Below are 18,390 nucleotides of genomic sequence, written 5' to 3'. Positions count from 1 at the left end.
CGTTAATCTGACAGCAATCCTGGGAGGCAGGGGCAGGAACTGAGGCCCAGATGGCTGGCCCTGCATCACAAGCTGGATTTGAATTTGCCTTTTCCGGTTCTTATCTCTACCCCTCCGCCACCGGCTGCCTTATCAGATACAATAAGGCCTGATGATGCCTAGAACGGGGAAGGAGGCCACGGGGTCCCTGAAACCTCTGAGGTTCTGCCTTGTCTCCTCGGCACCCCCATAAGAGAAATGGCGTCCTTGAAACCGTCTCTGGAAAAACTGGCGGGGCGGGGGCGGGGGCGGGGGTGGTGGGCCCCAGCTGAGGCTCGGGTCTGGGGTCGGGGGCCAGCGGAGCCCAGAACGGAGTGGGGATTGAGGGCCGAGGCTTTCTGCTCTTATTCAGAACAGTTCTGGGCCTGGGGAGCCAGGCCGGGTTAATGTGTAAGCGGAGGAGCAGCTCTCGGAGGGGAAGAGCAAACACTTCAGGGTTTGGGGAGGGGGGAAGAGCAAACACTTCAGGGTTTGGGGAGGGGGGAAGAGCAAACACTTCAGGGTTTGGGGAGGGGGGAAGAGCAAACACTTCAGGGTTTGGGGAGGGGGGAGGAGCAGGGGGTAGTTTACTTCTGGGCCGGGGCATCCAAGGTGGAGCAGAGGCTTAGAGTCAGCGCCATCACTGCCCCCTGACCTCACAGGACGCCCGCAGGGGGACCCCAGACGGCTGGGGCACAGCAGAGTTAGAGCCAGAGGCAGCTCTGACTCATGCTCCTGCCCAGGCTCGGGCTGACTCGGCTTCACACCCAGAGCTAGACTTGGAGCCAAGGATCCCGGCCTTCTATCTGGCCCTGAGCCTCGGTGTCCGCATCTGTATAATGGGGAGGGGACCTGCCAGCCGCCCCGCCCTCGGCAGGCACCGCCTGAGGGCACCCCCCCCTCCCACCCACAAGCGGACGGGGGGCAACGCGTCTGTGCCTTCCCCGGCCCGGCAGGGGCTGGACGTGGGGGGCGAGGGGCTCCACGGCGCAGCCACACCGACACCTAGTGGCTCAGCTCGGCAGCTGCTCGGGACGTGCGGGCCCCGGGACACGTGCGGGCCGCGGGGGGGGGAGGGGGGGTCGGTGCCAGCCATGGGCCCCGACGGGGCGGGCCGGGCCGGGGACGGCGAAGGTCCCTCGCAGGGTCGGAGGGGGGGCCGGGGCCGGGGCGGCGGCCGCTCCCCTCCCCCGGGCATGGCGTCGGGCAGGAGGCGGGGAAGCCGGGCAGGAGGGAACCCGCCCGGGGACGCTCCGGGTTAATGAGGCTGGGGGAGGGGGCAAGGGGAGAGGGCGGAGGGAAGCCGGAAAGAATCCCTGGGTGTCCCCTGCGCCCGTTCACAACCTGCCCGCTCCAGCGCCGGCAGCTCCGGCTCCCGGACGCCCGCGCCCACGCCCCGGTAGCCGGCCCCGGCCGAAGATCGCGGCTCCCCGATTCCGGGAGCTCGGCAGGTGAGCTCGCCCGGACGGGGCGGGGAGCGGGGACCTCGGGACCACTTGGAGAAGCGGGGGCTGCGGGGCCGGGCCGCGCTGGCGGGGCTCCCTTCGGGGCCGGGGAGGAGGCGGGGAGCGGAGGGCCGGAGGGGGCGGGGGCTGGCGGGGGCGGGGGCAGAGGCGGCGCGGGGGAGGGGCCGGCCGGGAGGGAGCGGGCCGAGGGGCCGGCGGCTGACGGCCCGAGCGGTGGCCCCGACAGCCGCGGCGCATCCGGAGCGGCGCCGGCCGAGGCGCCTGCAGCGACCCCATGCTCCTGCCCGCGCCCCCCGCGCTGCTGCTGCTGGGCACCACGCTGACCTTCCGGGCCGCGCTGCTGCTGCTGTCCCGGCTGCCCCTGCCCTCCAACGTGCGGGGCGACCCCGTGCGCACCTGGCGCTGGCACAACCTGCTCGTCTCCTTCGCCCACTCCATCGTGTCCGGCCTCTGGGCGCTGCTCTGGTGAGTGGGGAGGGGGCCGCGGCTCCCCGGGCGGGACCCGCGAGGGCTGGGGTGAGCCCGGCACTCCCACCCGATTCCCTTTCTGGAACCCGGGCCGAGCGGGAGCTGGACGGGGGCCGAGGGTGGGAAAGGGACCCAGTAGACGAAGGGGAACTCTCACCTGGGAAACCGGAGGCACCTGGACGCCGGCCAGGCCCCGCCTAGCGCCCGGCCCCGCCCTCCCCTCGCCGAGCGGCCAATCGGGAGGGCCGCCCTCTCGGAACACCCTCCCCCCTCCGAGAGCCAGGCCCTCCGGGGCCAGTGGGGTGATCTTCCCCCTCCCCCTCCCCCTCGGCCCACAGCGTCTGGCAGACCCCGGAGATGCTGGTGGAGCTCGAGACCGCCTCGTCGCTTTCCGGCTATTGGCTCGTCTGCTTCTCCACCGGTAGGTGCTGGCTGGGGAGCCCGCGGGGGGCGGGGCGCGGGGCCCCGAGACCCCTGGGCCCGCCACATGGCCTCCCCGCTTGCCTCTTCCGCAGGCTACTTTATCCATGACACGTTGGACATAGTGTTGAGCAGCCAGACCCGGGCGTCGTGGGAATATCTGGTGCACCACGTTTTGGTGAGGCCTGGGAGGCGGCGGCCTTCGAGGCAGCCCTTATCAGTCAGCAGGCTTGGGTCAGCTCCTGTCCCCCTCCGGGAGGCAGGCCTAGCGGGAACAGACTGTCCCAGGAGCCTTTCCTTTTCTAACGTGCTCGGGGAGACTTGGCCGGGTAGGGACAGGGGCTGGAATACCCCTGTTGGGCCACTAAGCAGAAATGGAGCTTCTTCACTCCTCCAATAAGGACACATTTGTTAATTCTGGAACCTCTCTAGTTGAGGCAGAAACCATTGATAATCACTTGAAAAATGGTAAAGAACAGACAGGAACCTCCGTGTGCAATACTGCCAGACACTGAAGTCCTGGCAACTGGAGCCAAGTGACTTGCCCAGGGTCACACAACTAGGAAGTGTTAAGTGTCTGAGACCAGATTTGAACTCGTGTCCTCCTGAATCCAGGGCTGCTGCTCTATCCACTGTACTACCTAGCTGCCCCTTAAGTTGTGCTTCTTAAGGCCCAGAGCTCCATGGGAGGGGGAGTACCAACACCAGACCTGAAATCCTATGACAAGGATCTGGGCTGGGCCCTCAGGAGAGCCTTGTCTTCGTGTCCCCACCCATTAACCTAGCCCGTTGTGGCTGTTCGACTGGGTCTACCAGCTTTCTGTGCCCTGGAGAGAACACAGGTGTGGGGGAAGAGGGATTGCATAGAGCAACACTAGGAGCAAGACCAAGCTTCCCACTGGCCCTCCTCCTGGGAACTGCAGGGGTTCTTGTAGAATACATGGGACTGCAGAGAAGCCCGACACATGGTAACCCAAGCAAAGATGTATTTAAAAACCCAAGATCTGAGATCTCCTGCTGCAGTGACTCCTTGGGAGGAAAGGGGCTCATCTCGGAGGTATCCTTCTTCCCTGGCTGGTCCTCCACTGACATCTCTTCTCTCCTAGGCCATCTTTGCCTTTGCCTCGGGCATCTTTCAGGGCACCTTCGTGGCAGGGGGCGTCATGACCCTCTTTGTGGAAGTCAGCAACATCTTCCTCACCATAAGAATGTTGATGAAGCTCAGCAACAATCAGAACCACGTTTTCTACGAGATCAACAAGTACATCAACCTGGCGATGTACTTCCTCTTCCGCCTGGCTCCCCAGGCCTACCTCACCAGCTTTTTCCTTCAGTACCTGGGGCAGAGGACACTGGGAGCCTTTCTGCTCACCATCCTGTTGCTGCTGGACCTGATGATCCTCACCTACTTCTCCCGCCTCCTTCGATCAGACTTCTGCCCAGATAGAGCTTCCCTTCGGCCTAACAATAACAAGTTTCTGATTGACTGAATAGTCCAGTCCATCCTTCATGACTGTAGGGACTTACTTTCCACATGCCCTAGCATCCCTCTGGACATAGGTCCCTATTTGACTACCAGCTTAGATGTACTATTGAAGACTTAAAACAAAAACAAAAAACACCTCTCAAATCCAAAAGCATCCTCCTTGGAAGTCCTGTGTTTTCTATGGTCAAGGGAAGTCGGTGATTTTATTAGAAAAACTCTTCTGGATTGGGGAAAGACTCATTGGTTTCTTGGAACAACAAAGTCAAAATTTGGGCTAGGAAGGAAGGTAAATAAGGATCAGGTGCTTCTTCCCACAAAGGGGGGATTTTGTTTTGACCAGTCCAGACTCCCTGCAACACATTGCTGCTACTGTGTTCCCGCTTTTGCTTGGAAACTAGGTCAATAATCTCTTCCTTGAAGACATCAAGGAACAGCTAACCTCATCCCCATAAGGGTGGGGTGGGGTGGGGTGTCTTAATTGTCCCTCATTCTTAGAGATGGGCAGAGAACAAAACTAAAGTGCTTAAGATTCCAAGGTGCTCTGAGGCATCTTTAAGCCCAAATCAAGGCAAAGAGCAGCTAGGCTCCCTCCCCCCAGTCCTTCCCTAACTTGTTCCCTTCTCCTAGTGCTACCCCACTGGGAATAAACAGTTGTGAGTAAACAGTTGTCAGGCTTTGAGAGAGGGGTGATGACTTTAGCCCTAGGGGATGGGATGGTGGACCAGTTCAGTACTACAAAATGAAAACGGTGAAAGGAAATGGGTCTGGGGAGGCCGAGTAACCCACCCAACAGACAGGATGACCAATGAAGGTACCACTGGATCCCTCTTCCCATCCTGGCCCGCCCTGAACCTCCATGAGACACAGCACAGCGATATACTGGAAAACTTTTTATTGTAGGTGAAGTGAGAGCTGGACCCAGCTTAGATGATTCCAATCTGAAAAGCAAAAGGCCGTAGTGTTACCAAAGGTTTCCAGGGGTAGAAACAAACCTTCCCTGCCCTTTACAAGCCCTTGGTTGGGGAAGGGAAAGAGTGCTGGGTGCATCAGCCAATCCAGAGTCATCACTGAGCTCAGGCTTTGGTCACTCTAACTCATCACCTGCACCCAAGGAGGGGGACTGCTTTGATACTCACTTTGTTGGCAACATCTAGCGCATCATAGTCTGGAGCAAGGCGGACATAGGCCTTCTTCTCTCCATCAGGCCTAGAACAGAAAAGATTTTAGTACAGATCTCTCCCAGTCCCCCCCACCCTTCTCTATGCCTGCCTCATGCATCAGTGGTTCCTTTGTTAACATCATTTTTCTCTGTAAAATGATATTTTCCATCATTTGCATGAATGCTGGGAACACTCTAGAAGACAAGGTCTCAAGGTGGGATTAATAGTAACCTATTTTTAAAGCTCTCAATTGGATCATTTCACTTTCCTTTACTTCAGAATTTCATAATTGTTTCAAATATTTATCTTGTACAACATTGAAGTGCCATGGTCTAGGTTAGGAACAAGGGAAGAGACAGGACTCCCCATCTCAGTAGGGTGTAGGACTGTGTTGTGAGTTCCCTGTGCTGGGGGTCCTTCCTTGGTAGGAGCCCGGCTTACCTGATCAGCGTGTTGACCTTGGCCACGTCGATGTCGTACAGTTTCTTCACTGCCTGCTTGATCTGATGCTTGTTGGCCTTGACGTCCACAATGAATACCAGGGTGTTGTTGTCCTCAATCTTCTTCATGGCAGACTCAGTAGTCAAGGGAAACTTAATGATGGCATAGTGATCAAGCCTGGGGGAGGAAGAGATGAGGGGTATGGAGGTCAAGAAACCTTCGGAATTCTCCAAATCAACTGAGGAAAAAATCTTTTAACTTAAATATTCTCCTATCCCTATTTTCTTTTCCTTGTGGATAAAAGAGGTAGCCTGTTCCTTCCTACTGTGAGGGCTGCAGGGAAAGCAGGGTGCATCAGACACTAAGGTTGCGATCATTTTGCTCAGACTTTGGTCGCTATAGATATCATCATCTGCACCCTGAAAGTCTGAGAGCTTCTCCAGACCTCCAGAACCCTTTCATGTTCATTCAACAAGCACTTACTATGTGAGGTCCAACACATTCCAGGCACTGACCGGGAAGGTTTAGCTTCCCTATGCTGCCAAGGGAGAAATTTGGAGGTGGGCAGAGTAGAGGCAAGTGTGGAGATCCACAGGGATATCCAAGGCAATGGAATTTGAATCTAGTAGAAGTGGCATTTTCTGAGAATCATGTTCAAGAGCCACTGGCTTCCACTCACTTTCTTCCCCCATGTCAAATCTCAAACTATCAGTTTAGTTGTTCCTGGAGATGCGGAACATCTTTTAGAGCCCTGACCCTCTGCACGGTTGCCTCAAACTCCAGCCATTTTACAAAGAGAAAAGCAAAAGGGGAACATGCTCTCCTCACTCTCAATGCCGATTGCCAACAGTGACCAAACCTCAATGAATTACACGAAGCCCCCCACTCCTACTCTCATCCTCTCAGTGGGGGGGCCCTCACTACTGAAAGCAGACTGAATCTAGAGGGATCAAGTGCAGGAACGATCAACTCCTGAAGGTAGCTTTTTTATGCTCCCGTGTTAGACTTTCCAAGTCCTGACCTGAATTCAACACGAAGACCTTTCTGCAATGACCAGCCCATGAGGAAAGGCTTGTTGGGGTGGTCCCCCGCTCCTCCTGCCGCCCTCCCCGGTCCCAGAGGACCAGACCATATGATAAAAGTCCTACTTGTTTCTCCGAGGGGCACTTTTCCGAGGGTATTTGGGCTGCCTCCGAAGTCTTAGTGTCTTGGGTCGCCGGAAGGTGGGGGACGTTCGGATCTTCTTCTTCTTGTGGCTGTGGACACCCTTCAACACGGCCTTCTTGGCCTTCAAGGCTTTGGACTTGGCTTCTGTCTTGGGAGGGACGGCGGCTTGGGGACAGAGAGAAAAGGGCCATCAGTCCCCGAGGTTCTGCCTGCGAAACGAAGCGCCGCTCCCCGCCAGCCCCATGCCTCAGTGGTTCCTTTGAAACCATCATCGTTCTCAGGAAGACAGTAGGTATCCATCATGGGCACGAGGGAGGGCGTCTCTTTCAGGTTTGCTTAAGAATCACGGATTTAAAAAATTACGGAACCAGTCTTTAAAGGGCCTGGGATAACAAGGGAACGTTTCCGGTCCCCAAGAGCCGACGCTACCTGAGCGTGTACTTTCGGAGGGAGCTTCGGGATGACCCGTCCAGGGGGTCCCCCGAACCTTGGACGAGGAAGCCCGAGGGCCCGGCCGCTCAGCGCGCAGGGAGCTGGGCCAAGGACCCGAGCCCCGCCGCCGGTTGCGCCCATCGCCCGTGGGAGCCACCGAGAGGCGGACGGGCAGCTCCGTCCCCGCGCGCGGCCCTGGCCGGGCCGGAGCCCCCTGGCGGCGAGGGCGCGGGGAGGGAAGCGCTTCCCCGAGCGGCCCCCGGGTGCCGGGCCCGGACACAGCCGAGCGAGCGCGGCCGGGCCCACGTGGTGCGCCCGGGCCCGTCCCGACCTCGGGGCAGGCGGCAGGACCAGGGCGCGCGCGGCCGCAACCACCCCGGTTCCCGCCAAGCCCGCTTGTCCGCTGCCGTCGCCCCAGCTCCGGCCTCCCTCCTGTCCCGGACCCTCACTCACCTTCCTTCTTCGCCTTCGGCGCCATCTTGGGGGAAAGGATCTTCCGCGCTGCTTTCCACGAGCTTATAGAGCGAACTCTCACTCAAACCTCGCGAGACTTCAAGGCCTCCGAAGGGGACTGTGGGAAAAAGCCCGAAATGAAAGGGAGCGTGCTGATGCGGTAGTGCGGGAAATGCGACGCAGGGCCTTTCGGGATTAGTAGTTCAAATTCTACCGCAGTCCCGGAAAGAGAAGGGCCGAACTGAGCACGCGCCAATCCATCCCGAGGCTTCACGGGAAATGTAGTTTCTGCCAGACACGTGGTCGGCGGCTAGCTGCTATCTGAGCTACTTTGCTTATCGGCTTTATCTAGACGCCCCGAGTGGAAGGCGGGGAGACTGTGGGCATATGAACAGGGAGAGATCTGAGTCTCTATCTTTGAGGATAGAGACTCTTGTTTTAAAAAACCGACAAAAAAAAAAAAAAAAAGAAAGAAAAAGAAAAAGAAAAAGGAGCCTCTTCTTGTTACACTGACCAGCTGATCATTTAGTCAATTGGCCAGCGTTTATCGGGCTCGCACCCTGTGCCACAGGCAAGAACAAGCTGCTCGGGAGCCCTCAGGGATCACGCTCGCATGATGCTGGCAAGGTCACAGAATTCTCCCTCAGCTCCTGTGACTCCCCCCGGCGCTGCCCCTTCTCTCATTCATGTGCCTTAGACTTGGCAGCATTAAAAAGAAAGTGGAATCGAGCGAAATGTCAGAATTTGGAAGTGACAGATAGTGATTGTGAATGCAGCGGGGGGGGGGGAGTGAAATGGGGGGCTCCGGGGCAGAAACGCTGGAATCGGGATGTCTGAGGGAAAGGAAGGTGGGTTTTTTTCCCTTTATGTTTTGTTTTGTTTTCCAACCAACCTTGTTTTAATTTTTAAAAATGAAGAGACAGACCCAGAGAAGGGAACTGACCGAAGTCTTGCAATTCAGTTAGCCGTAGAAATGTGCAGAAGTGGAAAAAACCAACAGGGAGAGGAAAGGCAGGGAGAGGGTGCAGACGCTGAGACTTTGCTCTCAGGGCACATCCCTAATTCTGCAAACCGTCAAAATGCCGGTGCCACGCTCCAGTTCCTCCCAGGAATTGCCGCTCGTTGGCGCGAATCACTCTCCTCCCCGGCGTTTAGGGACCGGCTCTGGGCCGATTCCCCGCTGCTCCCTCCCGGACTGCCTGCCTCTCCATTCCATCACTTTCCCGTAGCGGTGAGGGACTTGGGAAATCCCTGGGAACATCCTGGGAGGGTGGCTCAGTGTGCAGCGGGAGCCTCGCTTAGAAAGGGGGAAAGGGGAAAGAAACTCTCCCCACATCTCCAGCCTCCTCCCAAAGACGAGGAGCCGACGGGCTGTTCCTGGACACACGCCACCAGCCCTCCACTAAGCCCATCTTTCCCCTGCAATCAAGGAAAAAGGGAAACTTGGGTTTAGGCTCTAGCTTTAGAGAGCTGGAGTGGGGGGCGGGTGGGGGGTGGAGGTGGGGGTGGGGCGTGTACTTTGCGGGACCCAGAGGAGCTATGGAAGCACCCAGACTGCAAAAAGTGCCTCTTCCACGGGCTCTGAGACATCATCCCGCTAAAAAAGGGCGATGGGGCTGGAGATAAGGGTGGGGGGTAAGATACGGAGAAGGGGGTTCCCTAATGAGCACCCGCACACGCACACGCGCACATCAAGGGTCGTGGTGGCTCTTGGCTCGTATCATCGGCCCTGAGTCTCGGGATTCAGGGTCAGGGGACTGACCGTACCCCCCTCTCCCCCCCAGCCCCCCGCAAAGGGCTGGGGGGGGAGGGGAGAGACGTCTGGCAGACTGTGACTCACAACCCCGGGAGTTGGAGAAGGAGGCGCCGCCCCTCGGCTCTGTGCCCCCCTCTCTCTCCTCCCTCCTTTCCTCCCTCTCTCCCTCTCTTTCCTTTCCTCCCTTTTCTCTGTCCCCTCCTCCCCTCCCGACCCGCCTGTGCGGAGAACTTTGTCCAGCCTCCTCCTCCCAAACGATCCCGGCCTGGTCCGTGGGGGCGCTGAGGAGGTAAGGGGGTCCCCGCCGATGCACGCGGGGAATGGGGCCGGGGTCCGAGGGCACGGCCGGGCCGGTGTGGCCCCGCCCGGAGGAGCGGGGGCTGCGGAGGCGGATCAGCTCCAGGTGGCCCGAGTTCTGGTCCCCGGCCCCCGGGGATGGGGAGGCCCCGGGGGACGGGGAGGGACCCGGGTACCTGCGGCGGCCCCGCGACCGCCTCCTCCGCGGAGGAGCCCGAGAATCCCGGAGTCCGGCGCCGGAGGGTGGGGATGGGGATGGGGGTGGGGGGCGCCTCTTGCTGGAATTTCCGGGGATCGGGTTTCAGCGCCGAGCCCTGCGCCGGTGGCCGGCGGCGCGCGCAGTGCGAACCCAGGCAAGCCCAGCTTGCAAGCAGAGGACCTGGGTTCAAGTTCCGACTCCTGCAGCAGCTTTGGCAACTCCCTGAGGCTCACCCGGCCCCCCGCCGCTCTTTTCTCCTGCGTAACACGGGAGGGAGCAGATGACGTGCGAAGTCCTTGCAGCGAGGTCCGGGCCCCTCCGGCGCTGCCTTTGTTCCCTCCCAGCCCGGCTTCCTCCCTCCAGGTTGCCCAGCGTGACCTGCGGTGGTGCGGCTGCTCTCCCGGGCTCTTCGGAGGCCCGTGCGGCCCTAGCGCGTCCTCCGGCCCACTTTACTTTTTTCCCCTGAGGCAATTGCTGACGTTAAGGGACTGGCCCAGGGTCACGCAGCCGGGACGTTAAGCGTGTGGGGCCAGATTTGAACTCGGGTCCTCCCGACTTCAGGGCTGCTCACCATCCTACTTTTTAAAAGCTCCCTCTTGCTTGACTCTATTTCTTGGTCCGCTCCCTAACCAACAAGCACTTAGCGCGCAGCTCCCGCCCCGGGCCTGGGCAGCGGAAAACAGAAGCTGACTTAGAGGATTTCTTTGTCACAACTGGGTCGTCCCCTCCCCCGCCCCCAGCCAGTTAAGATGAGATCTCCTCCCCCCGCGGTTTTGGAGCGGTCCTCCCCGATCCCTGCTCTGGTGCACTGTCGGGATCCCCGTGTTGGGGGGTCTCTGCCACTGCTGTTAAGGGAGGGTCTTCTGGAGCTCCAGGTTACGGGCTCGGGGCTGCCCCCCGCCAGAACGAGGCTCCCTGTAGCTTAGACGCGACTGGCACCCTGGGCCAGGGGTTTGCTTGGGGGGGGGGGGGGGCTCCGAGGCGCTGCCGCTCCGGGTCCTGTCCCCAGGGCAGACCCACTTCTCAGGCTCCCCTCCCCCGCCCCCCCCAACTTCTTTCCAGTCTGCAGCTGCGGGGAGACAGCATGAACATCCTGGCTCCAGTGCGCAGGGACCGGGTGCTGGCCGAGCTGCCCCAGGTGGGTGTCCCGGAGCGCTAGTTCCGGAGGGCGGGGGCGAGGGGGGGGGACTTCTGCCTCCCCGCCCCAGGCCGGGGCCCCGGGGGGGACCGGGAGCACTCGGAGGGGAGAGAAGGCGGGCGGCCGCTCCTGATTCCCCAGCTGTGTTATTGCCCTGGGCCTGGTGGGTGGGGCTGTCTGGGATGGCGGTGCCGGCTCCCTCCCGGCGGCTCCGGGGTGGTCCGCCTGGCAGCTCGGCGGGCCCTCCCGCCTCCCAGCTTCTCCCCCCCCCTCCCCACTCCAGTGCCTGAGGAAGGAGGCCGCCCTCCACTCCAACAGAACCTTCCACCCTCGAGTCAGCAACGCGTGCCAGGAGCAGAGGACGGGCACCGTGGGGTGAGTGGGGCTCGCAGAAGTAAGGGGCCAGGGCCGGGCGCAGGGCCCGCGTGAGGAGGGGCGCCGGGGCGGGGAGAGATGGGCCCGAGCTCAGGGGTGGTGCCGAAAGGGATGAAACAGGCCTAAGGTTGGAGTCGGAGGAGAACACGAAATCCGCCCCCCGGGGGTGCTTGGGTGAGTCGCTCCTTCTCTGCCTTAGTTTCCTTAACTGGAAAATGAGGCTAGATAGCACCTCCCTCTCGGGGAGAGGGCCAGAGGAGACGATGGGCAGGCCAGGAGGCAGAGACGCGTCTGTGGGGCAGCCGGTGACAGTGGCCCACTGGGGACTTAGAACGTCCCGTGTAGGAAACAGCCATTGTGAGCTGATCACTGTCACTGGACCCCGGGAGATGTAGGGTTTGTGGGAGGGGGGCCTGTGGGGCGGTGGAGTAAGGCATGAGAAGACCAGAAAGTTAGAGGGGACAAGTTATAAACAGCTCTGCAAGCCAGAGGATTTGATAGCCTGTGGGTGACGGGGAGTTTGTGGAACATAGGGGTGTCGTGGTCAGGCCTGTGCTTTGAAAAGATCGCTTTGACAGCCAAGCGGAGGATGGACTGGAGGTAGGGAGGGACTGGGGGCAAGGAGGCTCGCCAGCGGCGGCCTGTGGCAATGACCCTGCTTGCATTAACAAGGTAGTGTCCTTGGGTATGGGCAGGTGAGAGAGAGGAGACACTGCCGATGTCACCCAAGTTGCAAGCCTGTTTGAGAGAATAGTATTGTTCTAGACCATAATAGGGAAGGGAAAGAGGTCAGTTTTGGACATGGGGGGTGTGAGATGTCTGTGGGGTCTTGATTTGATACGTCCAATAGAGAGCCAGGGAGGTGAGAACGGAGGTCAGATGAGAGGTTAGGGCAGGACAACAACATCTGAGGTTGATCACTTAGAAATAATCCTGGACTCCAGAGGAGGTGACATCATTAGACTTGGGCTGGAACATGCCTTGGAATCCAGAGAAAACTTTGGAGACTGAATGTGGTTTGAAGCATAGTCGTTTCACCTTTGTTGGTTTGCTTTTATGCTGTTTATTTCTTGTGCTTTTTACCCTTTTGGTCTGAGTTTCTTCTATAACGTGACAAACGTGAAGACGTGTTTATTTATTTATTTATTTTTTATTTAATAGCCTTTTATTTACAGGTTATATGCATGGGTAACTTTACAGCATTAACAATTGCCAAACCTCTTGTTCCAATTTTTCACTTCTTACCCCCCCACCCCCTCCCCTAGATGGCAGGATGACCAGTAGATGTTAAATACATTAAAATATAAATTAGATACACAATAAGTATACATGACCAAAACATTATTTTGCTGTATAAAAAGAATCAGACTCTGAAATATTGTACAATTAGCTTGTGAAGGAAATCAAAAATGCAGGTGGGCAAAACTATGGGGATTGGGAATTCAATGTAATGGTTTTTAGTCATCTCCCAGAGTTCTTTCTCTGGGCGTAGCTGGTTCAGTTCATTCCTACTCCTTTGGAGCTGATTTGGTTGATCTCGTTGCTGAGGATGGCCTGATCCATCAGAACTGGTCATCATATAGTATTGTTGTTGAAGTATATAATGATCTCCTGGTCCTGCTCATTTCACTCAGCATCAGTTCGTGTAAGTCTCTCCAGGCCGTGAAGACGTGTTTAAAAGGATTGCATATGTTTAACTTATATCAGATTGCTTTCTGTCTTATGGAAGCGGGAGGAAAGGGGGAGAGGGAGAAAAGTTTGCCACACAAAAACAAATGTTGAAAACTCTCTTTACATGTATTTGGAAAAATAAAATACTATTGGGAGTTAAGCATCATTAAATATCCCTGGAAGACCCTACAATCGGAACATCACCACAGGGGCAGCCGGGTGGTGCAGTGGATAGAGCACCAGCCCTGAAGTCAGGAGGACCCGAGTTAATATTTTTCACTTAACGCTTCCTGGCTGTGTGACCCTGGGCAAGTCACTTAACCCCAATTGCCTCAGTTAAAAAAAAAAAATCACCACATATACAAATCACTGCCCAAGGATCAACATCCACAATCCTTCAGATACACAGACTTTAGGACATCTGTACTCTGTCATATATGAAGACCCACTGTAGTGCATACAGTTGTAACTAACAAAAAAATAATTTAATAATACAATTATCTCTCTGACGGAGGAGTGACTTTATCTTGGCACTTACTGGGGCTACTGGGGAGGGGAAATGAATAAGGGGGCTGTGGGCTGGAAACTGGATCCCCAAACCGTGTCACTTCCGAGAGTGCTACTGGGGAGGGATAAGAAGGGGTCAATCCATTCACGGACTGTTCTCTGCCCCGTGCCCTTCACAGTTCACTGTGCTGGATAGTTTCCCAGCCCCACAGAATCACCTCCTCCCCCCCTCCACTCCCAGCTTGGGCAAGGAGACCTGGGAGCCTCGATTCATGATATGCTTAGCTCGGGCTCCGTCCCAAAATTCCTTCTTCCCTCTGAGCAGCCCCCACTCCCTCCAGGGGGACAAGGCCGCCTCTGGAAGAGCAGGGAGTAGGGTTAGACACTAACCGCCTTCTTCCTCTCAGTAGGTTTAAGATCTCCAAGGTCATCGTTGTGGGGGACCTGTCTGTGGGGAAGACCTGCCTCATTAACAGGTGAAAGGGGGGCTGGGGGAATTGGGAGTGTGCGTGAGCCCCTAGCTAAGTGGGGGAGTGGGAGAGAATGGGTTGGGAAGCTGAGGCTGGGCTCCAGCCACGATCTCACTTCCCCAGCTTCTCCCTGCTTCCTTTCAGGTTCTGCAAAGACACTTTTGACAAGAATTACAAGGCCACCATTGGGGTGGACTTTGAGATGGAGAGGTTCGAGGTGCTGGGAGTCCCCTTCAGCCTGCAGCTGTGAGTCCTCCCTCCTCGCTGTTGCCAGGGTGTCCCTGCCCTCATTCCCAGAAGCCCAGTCTGTCCTTCCACACTAATCACCAGGCCGACAACATGAGATTTGGAAGGGGCTCTCTACCACCTGATTCCCCCCTTTCCCCCCCCCACATCTGCACTCACTTCTGCGGCCCCGAGGCCTCCCACCCATGCGGCTTGGCCCCTGATCATCGCACTCCCCATTCCTATGGCTGTACTTATGCCCCGATAACCTGTCCCTTCATTCCTGTGGCTCTGTCTCCTTCCACCTCCATGCTGGAGCTCACCTGCCCGTCCTCCTCCTCCCCTTCCATTGTAATTTAGTCACCTTCCTGTGTCTTCCTCCTGTCTCTGAGTACTGGCTCCTGTACCTCTCTCTGTCCTAAGCTTATACCTGTTTATTTCTTGTGCTTTTTACCCTTTTGGTCTCAGTTTCTTCTATAACGTGACAAACGTGAAGACGTGTTTAAAAGGATTGCATATGTTTAACTTATATCAGATTGCTTTCTGTCTTACGGAAGTGGGAGGAAAGGGGGAGAGGGAGAAAAGTTTGCCACACAAAAACGAATGTTGAAAACTCTCTTTACATGTATTTGGAAAAATAAAATACTATTGGGAGTTAAGGATCATTAAATATCCCTGGAAGACCCTACAATCGGAACATCATCACAGGGGCAGCCGGGTGGTGCAGTGGATAGAGCACTATCCACTGTTTGAGAGAATAGTATTGTTCTAGACCATAATAGGGAAGGGAAAGAGGTCAGTTTTGGACTGGGGGGTGTGAGATGTCTGTGGGGTCTTGAGTTTATGTCCAGTAAAGAACTAGGGAGGTGAGAACGGAGGTCAGATGAGAGGTTAGGGCAGGACAACAACATCTGAGGTTGTGCCCTGAAAGGGACAAGCCTGTCCCTTTGCCCCTGATGTCCGACCCCCTTCCTTCGTCCTTAAGTGCCCCATGCCCCACGCCCACCTGGCCCCCTGGGGCCCTGCACCCACTTGGCCCCCCTGGGACCCCGTGCCCAGCTGGCTCCCAGGGCCCCATACCCAAGCAGTATCCTCTCTCTCAGCTGGGACACGGCCGGGCAGGAGAGGTTCAAATGCATTGCGTCGACTTACTACCGCGGAGCCCAAGGTGAGGGGGGCCCTGCTGAAGGGTACTGGCAGGGGAAGGGTGGGCTCAGGGGGCCCCAAATGGGTGGGGCCTGGGGGGGGAGTCGTCCCCATTGTTTGCCTGCATCCCCTTCTCTCCGTCCCCCAGCTATCATCATTGTGTTCAACCTGAGCGACGTGGCTTCCCTGGAGCACACCAGGTACAGTATGGGGAGAAGGGTGAAGGGGAGGGGCCTTGGTCAGTGAGGAGGGCGGTCGGAGCAGCAGGGTGAGCATCGGGAACAAGGCTGGGGGGGAGGAGGGACGAGGTTGGCGGGCGGTTAGAAGAGCTTGGCCTTTTCCTCCCCGGCCCCAGACAGTGGCTGGCCGATGCTCTGAAGGAGAACGACCCCTCCAATGTGCTGCTGTTCCTTGTGGGCTCCAAGAAGGACTTGAGCGTGAGTGTGATGGCGGGGCTGGGATGCGGGACGAGCAGGGATCCGGGGCCCGAGTCCATAACAACCTTCTCTCCCCAGACTCCGGCTCAGTACGTGCTGATGGAGAAGGATGCTGTCAAGATGGCCCAGGAGATGAAGGCCGAGTACTGGGCGGTCTCGTCTCTCACAGGTGAGCTGTGGGCAGAGCACCTGGTGGGGCCACTCTCTGCAGGCAGCCAGTCTGCCAGGGGTCCTTGGTCGACCTCTTGGGGCCTTGTGGAATCCCTGCCGCGCCCACCTGCCTCATCGCCCACCTTTCCATTCTGTATCTGCCCTGTCAGGTTCCTCCTAATGCCTGCCCTTGGTATCTCTGATGTCCCCTCCACTGTCCCATTTCTCTGACCCACGCTCCGAAAAAACTACCTGTACTTCTCGCCCTCCCCGCACTACGCCCAGTGCCCGTCCGGTCCCGGCTCCCTGCCGTGACCTGCCCGCCCCCCGGTTTGTGCTGCCTGGCACCCCGGTGCCCCCTCTGAGTGCCCGCTCCCCTGCCAGGTGAGAACGTGCGTGAGTTCTTCTTCCGTGTGGCAGCGCTAACTTTCGAAGCCAACGTGCTGGCTGAACTTGAGAAGACGGATGCCCGGCGTATAGGCGACATCATCCGTGAGTGCCTCCGATAGCCCCCGTCCCCCTTATCAATTAAAGGACTTTGGCATCTGGAATAATACATGATACATGGAATAATAAAATGCAGTAATAGCACACACCTAAATACTAACCTCTATGAGAGGTGTGCAACCTCGCAGGCAGGCACAAGCCCTGGAGATGCCCGTGGGCTGAGGAGGGGGCTCCTGGGACAGCCCTCCTAGACGGGCCTCCTCCCTATCTCCTCCCTTAGGGATCAACAGCAACGACAGCAACCTCTACCTGACAACCAGTAAGAAGAAACCCAAGTGCTGTCAGTGAGCATGCCCCTGGATGCTGGCACTGCCCGCCGTGCCCGTGGACACTCTCCCGGTGTCGAGTCCACAAATATTTGCACTGAACTGTTCTTCCAGACCAAAGAGCTCTCCCATCAAGGAAGCAGGAGCCCTGCCAGCCTGGTGCCCTTCTGCCCCCGGCACCACACCAAAACCTGTCCTCCGTGGGGACTCTGGGGAGGTGCCTGGCATGGCGGGGCAGGAAAGGGACTGGAGGATCCCCAGAGCTTTGCTCTGCCTTCTGGGCACCAGTGGGCATGGGCACTCCCTGCTGCCCCCTTGCCCCATCACACTGTGCCTTATACTTGCATGGGGTCTCCGAGGGAAGGGGCGAATCGCAGGATCCTGAGACAGTGGCATTTTAGTTCTAGGGGATCCTAGGGATAGGGGAGAGTTGCCTGAGGTCATGGGACAGCCGCCCGAGGTTCGTGCCCTGACCTTGGTCTCGAGAGCCCCGAGCAGGTGCCCCGGGACGCTCTGGGAAGCCCCCTCGGTGCTGGCTGGAGTGGCGTGGGGGGCGATGGAGGGGAGCAGCTTTCGGGATCTCCCACCAGCATCCCCCAAGCTGGAGCAGGCCGCCGTCCATAAGGCTGGATATTGATCCCTGAGAATCTCTTCTCGCGTCCATTACTCCGCCACTGGGGACTATTCCTTTGGGTTAAACTTTGTGCTCTCCCTGCTTTTCAAAAATTATCCTCTTAAGGCAGTGGCTCTCAAGCTTTTGTTTTCAGTATCTTTATCCTATTAAAAATGATTGAGAATCTCTCCAAAGCGTTTCGGTTTATCTGGGTTATATTTATAGACATTTACCATATTGGAAACAAAAACTCTTTTTGAATTTGTAGACCCTCGAAAAGGGTTTCAGAGATCCCCAGGACTCTCTAGGGCACACTTTGAGAACCACTGCAGGAATAACAGGTGAAGTCCCAAACTTCAGGGAAAGCTCAACCAGGTGCCCTTTGTGGGCGATTGTATCTTGGAGAAAGGGCCATGGGTCCCAAGCGACCCAAACCTGTGCCCCTTTCTCTCCCAGCAAACAGGTACTGCCCCTCCTGATTTCCAGGTCACCGGTTACGCTGCTTGGCCAGGTGCCTTTCCCAGCCGCCCCCTCCTCAAAGGCCAAGGTTGGTCCCAGGAAGAACTCGGGTCCCTCCGTCACAGCTCGTCCCTCTTGTCCCCTCTGACTTTGGAATCTCGGAGCTAGAGGGACCCTAGAAGCCATTTTAGGGAGGAATAAACAGGCCCAGAGGAGAAATGATTCACCCAGTATCCAATGGGTGGCAAAGGAAGATGTGAACCTGGTTCTCCTGAGCCCCCAGTGCCCGTCCCCTAGCCCTGGGGCCTCCTCCCCAGAATTACATCCTTGGTTCTATTCCTTCCACTCACATAATTGTGAGACGCGAGGAAAGCTCAATCGGCCAGAGAAACAGTTACCCTGCCGCGGCAGCCGCCCCTCTCTGCCCGGGGAAGCTGTTCTTTCATTGCCGGCCCCCGGAGTCAGAGCTCAGGCTGGCCACTGTTGCTCCGAGGTCTCTGGATGTTTTTGTTTTATTGCATCTTTGGTTCCACGGTTTTCTGCTCTGCTCTACCTTGTCCATGTGGCTCTAACCCAGGTTCCCTTAATTCTGCTTGCTGGTAGTTTCCTGTAGCGCAGCAAGTTCGGTCGCGCCTGTTCCTCCGGTGGGTGCCTCAGTTCTTG

The 18,390-nt window shown here is 57.5% G+C and overlaps 3 protein-coding genes and 4 non-coding genes across 9 annotated transcripts; 2 read left to right on the top strand and 5 right to left on the bottom strand.

Moving 5' to 3' along the window:
• Positions 1–1,231: 1,231 nt before the first annotated feature.
• Positions 1,232–4,012, top strand: TLCD1 (TLC domain containing 1). 2 transcript variants are annotated; one of them, XM_031967697.1, is made up of 5 exons: positions 1,232–1,469; positions 1,711–1,949; positions 2,291–2,373; positions 2,468–2,550; positions 3,479–4,012. In XM_031967697.1, exons 2-5 carry the CDS (start codon positions 1,759–1,761, stop codon positions 3,860–3,862), a joined length of 741 nt encoding a protein of 246 aa, XP_031823557.1. In that variant the 5' UTR covers positions 1,232–1,469; positions 1,711–1,758; the 3' UTR covers positions 3,863–4,012. The 2 variants fall into 2 exon arrangements, with proteins under 2 accessions (XP_031823557.1, XP_031823556.1); XM_031967696.1 differs by lacking the exon at positions 1,232–1,469 and having other exon boundaries at positions 1,649–1,949.
• A 723-nt stretch (positions 4,013–4,735) lies between these two features.
• Positions 4,736–7,619, bottom strand: RPL23A (ribosomal protein L23a). Its single transcript, XM_003770029.4, has 5 exons — positions 7,512–7,619; positions 6,608–6,791; positions 5,460–5,636; positions 4,995–5,064; positions 4,736–4,796 (listed from the first exon to the last, which is right to left on the bottom strand). The coding sequence occupies exons 1-5, from the start codon at positions 7,534–7,536 to the stop codon at positions 4,782–4,784; spliced, it is 471 nt and encodes a 156-aa protein (XP_003770077.1). The 5' UTR covers positions 7,537–7,619; the 3' UTR covers positions 4,736–4,781.
• Positions 4,899–4,966, bottom strand: LOC111720807. The gene has a single exon (XR_002770316.1). It is a non-coding gene; the product is annotated as a small nucleolar RNA Z17 (small nucleolar RNA).
• On the bottom strand, positions 5,131–5,196 carry LOC111720804. Its single transcript, XR_002770313.1, has one exon. It is a non-coding gene; the product is annotated as a small nucleolar RNA SNORD42 (small nucleolar RNA).
• LOC111720806 lies at positions 5,808–5,878 on the bottom strand. The gene has a single exon (XR_002770315.1). It is a non-coding gene; the product is annotated as a small nucleolar RNA Z17 (small nucleolar RNA).
• On the bottom strand, positions 6,869–6,935 carry LOC111720805. Its single transcript, XR_002770314.1, has one exon. It is a non-coding gene; the product is annotated as a small nucleolar RNA SNORD42 (small nucleolar RNA).
• A 1,512-nt stretch (positions 7,620–9,131) lies between the features above and the next one.
• Positions 9,132–17,456, top strand: RAB34 (RAB34, member RAS oncogene family). Of its 2 annotated transcripts, none has more exons than XM_031967694.1 (11): positions 9,132–9,556; positions 10,826–10,901; positions 11,185–11,276; positions 13,862–13,930; positions 14,069–14,170; positions 15,253–15,317; positions 15,444–15,495; positions 15,651–15,732; positions 15,811–15,901; positions 16,267–16,374; positions 16,610–17,456. In XM_031967694.1, exons 2-11 carry the CDS (start codon positions 10,848–10,850, stop codon positions 16,675–16,677), a joined length of 783 nt encoding a protein of 260 aa, XP_031823554.1. In that variant the 5' UTR covers positions 9,132–9,556; positions 10,826–10,847; the 3' UTR covers positions 16,678–17,456. The 2 variants fall into 2 exon arrangements, with proteins under 2 accessions (XP_031823554.1, XP_031823555.1); XM_031967695.1 differs by having other exon boundaries at positions 9,133–9,556; positions 13,865–13,930.
• Positions 17,457–18,390: the final 934 nt, after the last annotated feature.

Source organism: Sarcophilus harrisii, chromosome 4 (genome assembly GCF_902635505.1).
Source record: "Sarcophilus harrisii chromosome 4, mSarHar1.11, whole genome shotgun sequence".
NCBI classification, from domain to species: Eukaryota; Metazoa; Chordata; class Mammalia; order Dasyuromorphia; family Dasyuridae; genus Sarcophilus; species Sarcophilus harrisii.
Note: the sequence above shows the minus strand (reverse complement) of the source record. Positions and strands in the feature narration are given on the sequence as shown.